The 14,189-nt window shown below is 38.0% G+C and overlaps 1 protein-coding gene across 1 annotated transcript in view; it reads left to right on the top strand.

Moving 5' to 3' along the window:
- drk (growth factor receptor-bound protein 2 drk) overlaps positions 1-13,271 on the top strand; it is a 69,225-nt gene extending 55,954 nt beyond the window's left edge. Inside the window, exon 5 of the mRNA XM_067150476.2 lies at positions 12,377-13,271. Within this exon, the coding sequence (XP_067006577.1) occupies positions 12,377-12,550 (174 nt within the window). The 3' untranslated portion in view covers positions 12,551-13,271. The remainder of the gene's footprint in view (positions 1-12,376) is intronic.
- Positions 13,272-14,189: the final 918 nt, after the last annotated feature.

The following is a 14,189-nucleotide window of genomic DNA, read 5'->3' on the forward strand; positions in this document are numbered from 1 at the left end:
TTGATTTTTCACTCAGGTAAACTCTTGTTTTCCCTTGTGGTTAGGCAACCCTTGACATTGGTATGGGAGAATCTATATATATAAAATAAGAGTTTTGTCTGTAAATTTTCAGAATTTGAAAAGAATGGTATTTTTGTATCGGTCATGTCCACAGTAACAAGGAAATGCACTTTTTACTTTTCCTTAACTTCTGTCTGTCTTATACATTTTTACTGTATTGGCTATTATTAATACTATTCTTTTTTTTTTGTTGTTGCTATTTTGCTTTACGTCGCACTGACACAGATAGGTCTTATGGTGATGATAGGATAGGAAAGGTCTAGGAATATGAAGGAAGCGGCCGTGGCCTTAATTTAAGGTACAGTCCCAGCATTTGTCTGTTGTGAAAATGGGAAACCATGGGAAACCATATTCACGCCTGCTGACAGTGGGATTCGAACGCACTATCTCCCGGATGCAAGCTCACAGCTGCATGCTCCTAACCGCACGGCCAACTCGTCCGGTACCGGCTATTATAACACAGGTATTCATGAATTTGTATTTTTATTACCAAGTCCTTATCAACGCTTAGCCACGAGAAAATGGGTTAACAGAATTTAATGAACATCAGTATATAGTGTCAGGGAATAAGAAACTACAGTCTAAGCTATAATCAGTTATATTCACCATGGATGAAATTGTACTTTAGGGGAAGGCGCCTAAAATTTAGTTTTTAAATACCCATGCAATCAATCAAACAATCAATCACTACTGATCTACATTTAGGGCAGTCGCCCAGGTGGCATATTCCCTATCTGTTATTTTACTAAATTGATCTAAGGTAAGATAAGCTAAAACGTATCGTAAAGTACTACATATCAAAAGTTTTGGAGAATACAGTTTCCGATCATTTAAGAGTGATATGTCAGAGTTGGAAGAAAACTAAATGTGAAGGCTGGCCTACAATATCGAAAGCGCAAAACATTGATCAACAATAACATTATATTGACCATTGTTTGTTGTGATGTTCTTCGTCTTTCATGCTGCCACTCAAGTCCAATAGATAGGATTACTCCTGTGTACCAAGTGTAACAGCCTAAATGAATATTGGCGGGAAATAGCTGGGGTGTTAAAAACCATTTTTCTTTAGCATGCCACCTGGTCTAGAATTACAATTCAGGCCTATTCCGAATTATAGCACCACAATTCAGTAAGTAAGTCAAAATTCAACCCTGAAAAGAGCCGTTTCTTAACAAAATTAAATTCTACATTCATTTTATTCCAGATTAGCAGTGAAGAGGATTTTCTCCTCTGGCTTGGAGGAAAAATTTGCCTCCAAGTCTGATAAATTTTTCCGCCGCCAGTGTATTGAATTGAGATTCTCCGACTCATCGTGCATTCTTAGGAAACAGCTGAGACTCTCCACTATTGGAGGCCTCCCCCACCACCACCACCACCACCACCAAATAAGACGAAGAGTGCTCACGGATCACGGCTGTCTGCGGCTTGGTCATTCCAGCTCTGGAACTTAGGACTGTTAGATCGGCAGCATAGTACTTACTGTTCTTTAAAAGTGAGAACATGTGTGGTTTTTCATTCGATCGAGTATTTCATATAAAAGCATTGCTTTTAGTCTCGCCATTCCTAGTGACGTCATTGTAATGACCTATGTTCATTTCATTTGGGAAAACCACTATGACAGTCTTTCTGGGGATGTATAAAGGCAGGTGGAAAGTGAGTGTCTGCCATTATAATGAAGACTCCCCAAACTGATTGTGACTGATGGTAGGCAAGCGGGCCTACCATTACAATGAAAATTTCCTAATTCAGTTTTCATATGAGAAAAGACATTGGGTGACTTCCCCATCGCGTTTCTAAGGTAACGTTAAGGGGTATGCAGTTTAATACAATCTTGCTCACAATATGTACACTACCTAGCCTAGAATTCTGTATACAAAGTAGAATTCCGTAGCGAAGCACGGGTACATCACCTAGTAGTGATAGATAAAGAGCCTTGAAACCATAAAGCCGTAAATCTGACCTAAGCCTAAGTGAGCCAGTTAGCTCCTGCCCGCAATTAATGGATGAAAGGAACAAAGGTCAATACGTCGGTAGTTTCACAAGAGAAAATCCCTCATAAACCTGTGACAGTATGGGTTCTGGTGCCAGGTGTCAGGTGTCAGGCCTATTATATTATGTTAACAGATCTACCCGTTTCAATACCTTGGGTGTAATATATTGCAGTTAAATATTTAAATTATCCATTGATAACCATTTTACGGGTGCAGATAACCATTCACGGGTGTGGATGAAGGAAATGCGGAGCGGATTTTATTTTGTATATCCGAGCAGGGCTCTATCCATAACTAGGCTGGTACTAGACAAATATGCACCATGCTAGTCACCTTCACATGATTATGTTCCTGATCCGTATAGATGCTGTCTCACAACAAATATTCGCTACCCTTCACTGTACTACTCAACACAGATTTAATTTCTGACTTCCGAATGTAATGTGAAATACATACACGAACTGAAACACTTGGCTATTCAGCTATTCTCACCACTAACTGGCAAACAAAATTGAACTTACCTGAGGTTTATGGTTTGCTCCCCAAAGGTGCCTCTGAAGTTCAGGAATTGAAGACTTTTTCCCATTATTGCACAACTTTCCCCGACCTACTTTCTTTGGTGAGGGCTCTTACCTGTGTTGGATATCACATTCCTTTCACAACGAATGACAAAGAAAACTTTCAGGGCTAGAGAAAATGTGATCGTACTAAGCAGTAATAGCAAAAATTACCGAGCAAGTGGCTCCATGATTTGGGTCACATAGCTATCAGCTTGTATTTAGGAGATGGTGGGCTTGAATCCCACTGTCGGCAGCTGTGAAGGTGGTTTTCCGTGATTTCCTATTTACATACCAGGCAAATGCTGGAGCTGTATCTTAATTAAGGCCGTAGTCACTTCCTTCCCACTTCTAGCCCTTTCCTATCCCATCATTGCTACAAAACCTATCTGTGTCAGTGCGACATAAAGCAAATTGTAAAAAGAAAAAAAGATTTGTGACTTGATGAGTGGGATGCTTTTACGTAGGTCTAGATTTAATGCAGTGGGAATCTAGACTTTGAATTTATGAATTATGACCTGCTAAGTGAGGAAACATGTTAATGATGAATGCATTAATGAGGTTTCACTGTACATGATTAAAACTAGTGCTTCTTTCCTATGCTGCAAGTGTAGCAAGCCTTAGCTGCTCCTGTCAGGGTCAGCAGATAAAAAGAGAGTACTAGTTTCTTTGGTGTACCAAATCTGGAGGTATGTTTTTTTTTTCTGAAAAGCCTTTCACAGGATCTCCTCCACATCTTTAGGTCTCCTTCTTGTAGGTAGTTCTTCAATACATAGATCTTTGAATAAAGTGATCTTCATTGTTGCATTGGACATGTCCATATCATTTTAGCGGCTGTTTTTTAATCCGTTTTATCAGTTATTACAGACTTCCTTTGCAGTTTCTGATTACATTGCTATAAACCTTGCCTTTGACTTTCACAGGCATTTTTTTAATCACACATCATGCCAGTCACCGATCACCTCTTAAGCCAACCGACACTGATTCGGTGTCTAACATTAGCATCTGCCATTGCTTTGCTGTTGATGATGGATTCAAGGTACCTGAATTCATTTACCAACTTTAAGGGCTGTGTTGTGGACTGGAAAAGTTTGTGTACATGTACTCGGTCTTTGCCCTGTTTACTCTAAATTCTTGGCTTGTAAGTGCTAGTCTCCATCTCTCGTGAACCTCTTCAACCCACTCTTATGTTTCACCAATCACGACTAGGTTGTGTGCATACAAATTGCTCCATGGTAACTCATGCCTGAGATCTGTAGTCAGATAGTTTATGAGCAGTTTAAATAATAATGGGCTAAGTACTAAACCTGGTGATCGTTCACTGGAAAAATGTCAGACTTCCCAGCTCTGCACTAGACCTTAGTGAGTGGAATTTTAGATTATTTTTCACAGCACCTACCAGCCACTCCAGTACATTTTGGCTTCGTAAGGTATTCCAAACCAATTCTTCCCTGGGAACTCTATCATATGCTTTATCTAGATCAGCAAACACTGCTGGAAAATCTTAAGTTCACACTTTTCCATTATGATTTGAACTACCTAGATTGCATCCATAGTTGATCTTCCTCGAACAGATCTACACTGATCACCCTGAATTTCTACTAGCTTTTTGTATCCATTTTGTTGGTAGGCATTCTTGTTTCTTTAGTTCGAGATGTTAATTTAATTCCTCAATATTTTGCACATTTCCTGGGATCACTGTTATTCTTGAAAATTGGTCGCTGGAAAATTTCACAGAGCTGAGTTAGTTGAGAGTCTCTAGCTAGGAACTTTATTACGCCGAACATCGCAACACTCTTAGATATAATCAGTTTTCAGCTATGAGTGAGCATCATATAGAATCCAGTCATGAATACACTACAATAAATAAAGATCTTAAATTATGAGCTGAAAGGTACTTTGCTCAACATTCTCGAGAGCATGTAATCGATATAGATCAATTTAGGAACCCCTTTCATATTTTAAATGAAATCAACGAGAAAAAGAACATTGTACTTCAAACATTCATTCCATATATTTGTCAGCACTTCTATAATAAAACCAAACCCCACCTCCATCTCTCCAACTCAACATCACTCCTCCCTCCTACTCTCCCCACCAGCTCAGCACCTCTGTCCCCTTCTCCCTTCACTCCTCCCATCCTCGCAAACACAGCTGAGACAGCAACACACACTTCCAGTGAGAACGGGACTGCCAAATTGAGAAGGTCAGGCTGCTCGAGAGGGCAACTATTCAGTAAGTAAGTTTAAAGTTTTCTTCACGCTTATTTTGTACTCAGTAGCCCAAGTTTCTTATACACATTCAGTTTTTTCCATTATAGATTTGAACTACATTGGTGGTTTCCACTACGAGTCGCTCACATTTTACCTGGTATATGTTCTCTTCACAAACATAGTTATCTCTATTTTCTCGCTGCCCTCTTGATTACTTGGGATTGTGACTCAACGAAAACAGACTGTTATTTTCAATTTTAACACAGTGTATTCGTCCTTTTTTAAATTGCAACATACTGCACATTTAGTCTAAGAGGTTCACATCCTGGCTATAATTACTTATTGTTTTAATTCCATTATGTCTCAATTATTTTTCATTCTTTTCTTCATTGTGCTCTAACATATTCTTTTAACATCAATTATGTAAGTTTTAACCTTCGCCGCTGAAGATGGCTCAAATGAGCTAAAACATGTATGACCAATATTACTCCATCTAAAGATATGTATGTATTGAACAGGAGGACGATTAAATTTCCTTGGTAAATCTAGGAACTTGTTGAACAGTTCTTGCAGCCCCAATACCCATCTTAAAAAAAAAAAAAAAGACACAATTCTGTGAGGATATTCTTGGGGCCAGCTGCACATCCCTGTTTCATCATAAACTATGGTTTCTTCCACCATTGTTATATTACCTGATGAACTAGTTCTTCTGTGGGGGTCACATTCTTCTCCTTCTTGATGGGGAAATTACTCATTCAAAAGCACTTCAAAGTATTCTTTCTATCGGTACTTTATGTCGGCTTCTTTTATCGGTAATGTGCCTTGTTTGCTGTTCTTCAGGAAGGCCATATCTTGCGCTTGTTTACAACTCTTGGATGCCAGCTTTAACTCTTTGCTTGCTCCATCCAACTCTTTGTACAGTCTGTCTTGTGTCTCATATTTTGCTACTGCCATGGCTGCCTTTGCTCCTCTCATGGCTGCCTTTGCTCCTCTTCTCTCATTGGTATATTGTGCTCTGAATGCGACTGTGTTTTGGTTATTTTGGTTTTTCCATCATGCTGTAAATGCTACTTTCTTTTCTTTCAGTTTCGACTGAAAAGCTTCTTTCTACCACCAGGTTTGTATTTGTAATTTTTCCTCTTGATACTCCTAGATACTCCTTCACCTTTCCAACATGGAATCTTTGAAATAGCATCCACATTTCTTGCGCACTGAACCTGGCTCTGGTAACTAAATCTGATCTGAAAGAGGCTTTCAAATCTTCAGCAAATGGGCTGGCTCTCTCCTCATCTTTTATCATAAACCATTTGGGAAATGACGACACTGATTCTGGGCCCAATTAGCTTGCCGTCATCAAACTTAGGTAAAAATATTATGCCTGTTAAAAGATTGATGAATAAAATTCAAGGTTGTGTAGTATAAGTAGTGATCGCAGCAGGGGATGTAAAGTGATGTAAATAATTAGGCCTTGGTAGGAAAATTAGTAGTAGTTTGATTTTCAAAATAATTATTAGTGTTTTAATTTCAGGTTATCTGATGGAAGATAATAATGACCAGGCAACTCTGTGTGACATTCCCATATCAAACCTTTGCAAAACTTACAGTGAATGAAAATGTAGTGAATGATAGAAAACATGCGTATGCTTTAAACACCTATGAATTTGTTTTAATTTTGAGTTATACTACAAGAGTAACACCTGGTATTTTAGCAGCCCATTTTTCACAAATGTTCTCATTCACTTACGTTTTTATAAAGATCTACAGCAGCTAGAGTGGGAAAGAAAAAATAATGATTCAAGGCGTTTTTACATTCAGTGTTGTGTAAAGTAAAACAATATTTAAAATGTTTGATGTGTTAGTGCAGCGTGAAACCACTAGCAAAAAAGAAAAGAAAAAAATGCTTACCATCAGGTAAGGCTTCCAGTTGTAAAATACCTGCCAGAACCTATGGAATGACTTTTAATGGAGTATCTGTCAGGTCTAGGGCATCCTTGTTAACACACTGCTGATCAGCTGCTTCTCACGCTGAACGTTCCCCGTGCCCAGCCATTTCCTGAGAAATGTAATACTAAAGTGCATGCATAGAGTAAAATGAGCCTGGCTTCAGTAACCTTGTACTGATTTTGATGAAATTCGCTGGAGGCCTTCTGAAATCATGGTGGCGGGTGCGATGGCAGTGATGGTGAAATTTTTCCTGCTGAATTTATGGATGCTTTCAGACAGGCAGCGATCTTGCGGACAGCATTCCGAACAGTGTAGCATTCTACTTTGCAGTAGTGATCAGATGCTGCTTGTTGAGTTAGCCCACTGCCCGCGTCACTGTGTTGGCATGAACAATGAGTACAATGAATATGACAACAGAGCAACTTACTGAAGAAGTATTATTTGATTTGTCGCATCCTGACAATAAAAACATAAGAAGGATGAAGTCTGGGAACAAGTAGGCCCTCAATTTTGTCATAGAATTCTTATTATATAATATGTAATGCATAGTTACATGCAAAATCACTTTTAACGGACCAATTACACACATTAATTGCGTAAAGTAAGTTACTTAAACACTGCAATAGTTTTTCCTTCATATTTATGTTCTGACAACAAGCAAAATTTCTTAATATACAAATATTGGTCTAGTAATTAAGCCTGTCATGTTCATAAAGGAAGACTGCAATACATAGTACATAAGTACAACCTTTAACATACTGAAATGTGTAACAAATCTATCTCGTATCTGAGCAGATAAATTGGTTACCTCCTTCCTTCTAGTTGTGGGTTCCCAAGAGTCTCTAGTACTGCTTCTTCAGGTTCTAGTAAACGCTGGAGCATCATTCCAGAGTTTGTTGAACTCAATTATGCAGAATGTGTGTGGCCTGTATGATAGATGTAGTTGTTTTCACTTTTACCGGGATTGGCCTATATCCTCCTCATCATCGACCACAGCCAAAAGTAACGCTTCTTCCAGATGTTGTCCTTATACGATTTTTCAAACTTATCGCCACCACCGCATTGTTTGGTGTGAAAAAGACCTCATCGCCACCATGACTGCCACCACAATTGCTCTGGTGTGTGGGAGCCTTTCTATATGAAGGAGCACACATCATGTATAGTTGTATCTAATTTCACTCATTTTGCCATTGCTCGTGACTTCATTACCTGTCTTATCAATATGAACAAAGTAGAAAATTTTCTCATCTCAGTGCTCATTACTTCAGACCATTTCAAGCTCTTAAGGGATATTTTGTTAGACAAAGCAGTTTGCTGATGATGCCAGTTCATTTGCTCTGTCACAAGTTCAAAAATATCATCACAAAAAATAAACCTTATGATTTGTTTACTATTAGTAAATGTACTAATATTACTTTAAATGGCTGAGAACTAAGGTACTAATTAGGAGTATCCAATGCACCATGTTAGTTGTTAATGAAACAACTTCCCACTCGGGCACCGTACATATCAGGAAACTTCTTCATTAAGTAGATCGATTACCACTGATCTGCATTTAGAGCAGTTGCCCAGGTGGCAGATTCCCTATCAGTTGTTTACCTTGTCTTTTCTTCAATAATTTCAAAGAATTCAGAAATTTATCGAACACCTCCCTTGGTAAATTATTCCAATCCCTAAGTCCTCTTCATATCTGTATAAATAAAATCTTAATGACCGTGTCTGTACATTGACTATTTTGGCAAAATTTCCGTACATTTATCCATTTCAGGTGTAATAATGACCATCTGCATATTATTTTAAGCTTTGGTGTCTGTCTGAGTTCTTATAACTTGAAATCTACTGGTTATATTTCTACCAAACTTGATATTTAGAATCCACCAGTCCTTGGGTAGGTTTTAGGGCCAATATTATTTCTGAATACCTAAATTTACTGGGGGTTTACCCAAAACTGAAACCATAAAATAGCACTCCCACAAAATATGCACATTCAAAATTAATGGAAGTCCTACCATCCTTAATGGAAATCAATTTCTAAAACTTCTTTCTCATGTGCATCATTTCGATAGGAGGCTATATAAGGGAGAAATCATTAATGGACGGTTTTCAGCACAAGTCCCAATGGACTTAACTCAAAAGCTTGTGCGTGTAAAGCGTTTTTCTTATAAATGAAAAACTACTGAAGATATTTCAAACTTTATATTTAGCATCCACCTGTCCAAAGGTAAATTTTAAGAACCATATAATTTCAAATTCCCAGAATGGACTGGGAGTTTATAGGGAACCAAAACAATGATTTTACTCTTCCACGATATATACAAGACCAACCTGACTGGAAATCAACCAACCTTGATGGAAATCCTTTCCTAAAACGTTTTCCTCATGTGCATTTTTTCGACAGGAGGATTAATAAGGGAGATATGAACGGTCGATTTTGCACTCTAAGTCCAGCGGACGTGGAGCCGATTCCTTATCTATGTATATAAATAAAGTTGTAACGATCTTGTGTCCATAGATTGACTATTTTGGCAAAATTTTCGTACTGCTATCTGTTTAAGGTGTAATAATGACCATCTGCATATTATTTAGCTTAATTTACCTGAAAGACGTAATTTTTATCCCCCTCCCCCAAATCAAGATGCGGCACAATCTAGCAGACGAGCTAGAAAATTGAAAATAGGCAAAATTATACGTTTTAGTCTGTAACCGACGGAAAACTTTCAAGATCTATAAATTTTTCACTTTTTATCACCGAAGAATATCGAAATATGGAGGCAATTTTAATGATGGTGTGGACCTTCGTTTTTAGGTATTTCCTGGCTAAACGGTAAGTCCTATCACAAAACGGATGCCACAATCTCTATTCAATTTGGAGTGATCTACAACTTTGGTCCTATGACTTTTTGTTGTATCTCTATCCCTTATACATTAGATTTGTCTCTATTTCTCAATTGTAAGTAATTTTTGCATTTTTTTTAACACATACTTCATACTTTGAATCACTTATAGGAAAGATAGAATCATCAAATTCCACACAAACATTAGCCCACCAAGTAGCCATATGTGAACCAAATGCTATGTTTGTAGCTGTCACATAATTATATGAAAAGTAATGCACTGTGAGACAGTCTTACCCAAATTTCACCGTATTCAATGTTTCTAACTCATTCTGGCCCATGAATAGATGATACAAGAAAATATCATAGGACAGGCCATTTAGACCGTTAAATACGGCATCTTGTGGTACAGTCGGTTTGTCGATATGACATACCGTTTAGCGGCAGTTAATCTGTAAATGAAGGTTTGCAATATTGTAAACACGCATATACCGTCATATGTCGATCTATATATATTCATTTATGTTGCTTTGTAGCGATTGAGAAAGGGTGTGTATGCTATTGTAATCAGTACTCCCCACATAGACTTTGACTGGCAGTAGGAATGGGGTCTTTCTCCAACTCCTGTGTAACTGGCATTAATAAGGAGGGCGTACCATTGCAATGAATAATTCCCTTCTCAATTTGACTTGCAGAAGGTAAGGGAGCATGTAGTTGTGGTCAAAACCCCACTATCCAATTGTGTTTGGATGTAGACAAGGGTGCCCACCATTATAAACAAATGTACCCATCTAAAATGTGACTGGCATTAGGCATAGTGGCCTGCTGTTTTAATGGAAACTCACCGACTGGTGTGACTGGCAGTAGGAAAAGGGGCCTGTCGTAATGATAACAGCACAACTCAATTTTGACTGGCACTAGGGAGGTTGCCTGCCATTATAATAAAAACTCCTCAATTGTAATCTGTCTGAAAGTAGGAAAGGGGGCCTGCAATTTCAACGAAAACTCCTTAAATCAATTGTGACCGCACAGTAGGGAATGGGGCCTGCCATTATAATGTAAGCTTTTCAACTCAATTGTGAATGGCAGTAGGCAAGTGAGCCTGCCGTTATCACAACTCCGCAACTCACACTTTACATTGGAAACAGTGTATAGGGAACTCCCCATGCTGTTTCTCGGATAACGCTAAGGGACATGCAATTCACTGCATGTTCAGTACAGTAATTTACTTCGATATCCGTATACAATGTACAATACGATAGCAAAGCACAGGTACATTTGCTAGTAAAGGAATATTTGCCCCAATTTGTCCTCTTGAATTCCAACTTCATCTTCATATTGTGATCTTTCCTCTTTTTAAAAACATCACTCAAACGTACTAGTCTACTAATGTCATTCCACGTCATCTCTCCACCGACAGCTCACAAAATTTCTGCTTAGTTGAGCAGTTTGTCTCCTTTCTTCAAAGTCTTCCCAGCCAAAACTTTGAAGCATTTTGGTAATGCTACTCTTTCAGATCAAAATTAGATGTATGGCTTTTCAGGCGTTTGCTCCATTAACCAGCGTTTCGTCTTAGGTCTGACACCAGACTGCATACACCCCAGCGTCAGTGGGTAGGGTCTGACACATCCCACTCTGATGAGTCTAGTGTCAGGCCTAAGACAAAACGCTGGTTAATAGAGCAAACGCCTGAAAAGCCATACATCTAATTTTGATCTGATTTTTTATATGCTCTATTGGTGGAAAAATATCTAATTCCCTCCATGGGAACTTAGAATTTCCATGCTACTCTTTGTCAAGGATCACCCAGAATAAATCAAGCTGTTTTTCTTTGGATTTTTCCCAGTTCTCCAATCAAGTACTCCTGGTAAGGGTTCCATACACTGGAACCATACTCTAATTGTGCTCTTACCAGAGACTTGTATGCCCTCTCCTTAGAATAGTACAAGGGGCCGATGACCTTAGATGTTAGGCCCCTTTAAATAACATGCATCATCATCATCATCATCAGATTAGTATGGCTTGAATTCTTTCCAGACTTGAGGATGTTTTCCTGTATTTGTACAGTGCACCTGCAAACTCTCACTGCAGCAAGCTCGATCTACTAGCGGGAAATGTTGAGTTGCCATCACTATCGTCCGCAGCGAGGAGCCGGCGCTGTATACGCTAGGGGCTACAGTTATGTTCAGAGGTGGGATTCAACATTAATACAGTTAGAAAAGTAAATAAAATAATGCTGTATTCACTACGATCACAGTAGGTGCTGAAAGTGTTTTCCTCTTTCTTGAAGGCATAGTTCAACTCGTTTACATTTATTTGCAAACACTTTTACCAATGTTTCACGCAAACGAAATTGCAGCCTCACATTTTCTCTAAAGTTTTTAGCAGTACAGAAAACATTTTCCACTAAAAACACTCTCTCCTCAGTAGTAAGCATTTTTACCACAGCAAGCTTACACAAGAACTAGACAAGAACACAAAGCATCAACGCACCAGAACTCGCTGTCGGCAGTTCTGTAATGGTTGACTTCTATATTCTACCCTCACCCACTAACTCAACTCGAAGGTCAAAACTGAACATGTGCGGATGATAGTGGTGCCAACCTAACTTTTTCCGCTAGTAGATTGAGCTCGCTGTGGAGTGAGTTTGCAAATGTATTGTATTGTGGAAGCAGCAAATTGGATTATCTCTGTTGGTCATGTGTTCATATCTGTATAATAGAATATCATTTAAATTTTGAGAGCTGTGAAAATATTATTTCTTTTCTTTTTTCCAGTGTCTTGTTCAAGCGCTTTATGACTTTACACCACAAGAACCTGGAGAATTGGAATTCAGAAGAGGTGATGTTATAACTGTAACAGATCGCAGTGATCAACATTGGTGGCATGGAGAAATTGGTGCCCGCAAAGGGCTCTTCCCTGCTACTTACGTTACTCCCTACCACTCCTAGAAGTTTACGGACATAGAACTCTTGACTGTGTTGAAAGTACCCAGTTTGCTGCCTGTGCTTGAAGTGGAATGTGAGAATTACCAGCACCCTACTACACCCCTCAGCTTGTGATAGCATATGCCAAGTTATGGGATTTCGATGAGCTTCATGGGCTGGCTCTCAAAGGAAGGAAAGGTTTATGTGATTACTAGAGCATTTCTGCTCTAACAGCAATTTTTGAGGATGCTTTCGTGAGTTTATAATTTAGTTTATTTTTATCTTCAATGAATGGACTTGACGGAGATTGGGTCTTAGAAAATAAAACAGGAAACAGAGAGACTGTTGTATATTTTTTTGTCGTAGTGAAGGTACGAGATTTTTTCCTCTCACCATCACAGCATTTCTACATACGTACAGTATAACCAGCTTCCAGAACTGTCTTACCATATCTTGGAGAGCGATCTTTAGATCGTCTCAAAACATTGTGTGACTTGATGTTTGTTTTCGAGATATTTGTGTCAGCATATTAACTATTTTTAATTTTTTAAGTAACTTGAGATCCTTGCATACTTCTTGCTTACAGATATCAAGTTCTTGTTTAAATGTTATGCTTGCAGTAATTGCATAATATTGCATTTTAGACATGTATTTATTTTAAAACTGTATAAACAATCGACTATCAGTTCGTGATATGAAGACTTTTATAACTTTCCTTGAATAAAAAGAATTATTTAGCTTGAAATCATGTATTTTTTCTTTTTTTTAGTAAATAAGGAAGTCCGAGCATAAGGTGTAAATTTTTTGGGATGAAGCAGTTGATAACAGCAGTATATAACTCACTGGCTTTGACTTTTTGTTCCCTGATGTATTGTTTTTCTAGAAGTTATAAAATGCTGTGCTTGCTGGCAGCTTGCTGAAGAAATGCTTTAAAATTTTCACTTTGTGTTGTGGAACAAAAACTAAACATTTTTTAAGATGTTCTGTGAATTTTTAAGGTTATTATAGTACGGGTTTCTTTTATAGCATATTTCAAGAAATGCATTGGAACTTGGTTAACTTGATCCTGAAGAGTCCAGAAAAGTAATTCAAATTTTAAAAAAAGTATCACACACCATACTTTCTTGAATATTGAATTTGAAATGATCCCTAACTTTTCAGTTGTTCCTTGAGTTGCAATGGTTGTAGAATATGGCAAAACAATAACAGACCATAGAACTGTACACAACATTTTATCATAAAAATTCCTAGCCATTCTCTCTTTATAACTAACTGATATCTGCACTAACCAGTGAATGTCTCATTTGTGTACAGACAGCTGTCTTGAATTCCACATGGAATTCTGACTTGAGGCCTAATGAGTGAATTTTCCAGGTTAACGAAACTCAAAAGTTTGCTATCTAGAATACTTTTCAAGGAACATACCCTCAGGCAGCCAAGGGCTTCAACCTTTTCTCTACTTTTCTCTTCCACTCGGGCATAGTTTCATCATCCTTGAAAAATTATTTTTTGAAAATATGAAAATTCTAAAATGATGTTTCTACTTCGATTTAAACAATACAACACATTTTTAATATTGTGTTGTATGGGAGTGTCAAGGGACCATGAGAAAAGTTGAATTATTCGTAAATTTGTATTGAAAACATTCAGGTTAACGTTTCTA

Source organism: Anabrus simplex, chromosome 6 (assembly GCF_040414725.1).
Source record: "Anabrus simplex isolate iqAnaSimp1 chromosome 6, ASM4041472v1, whole genome shotgun sequence".
In the NCBI taxonomy this organism is placed as follows: Eukaryota; Metazoa; Arthropoda; class Insecta; order Orthoptera; family Tettigoniidae; genus Anabrus; species Anabrus simplex.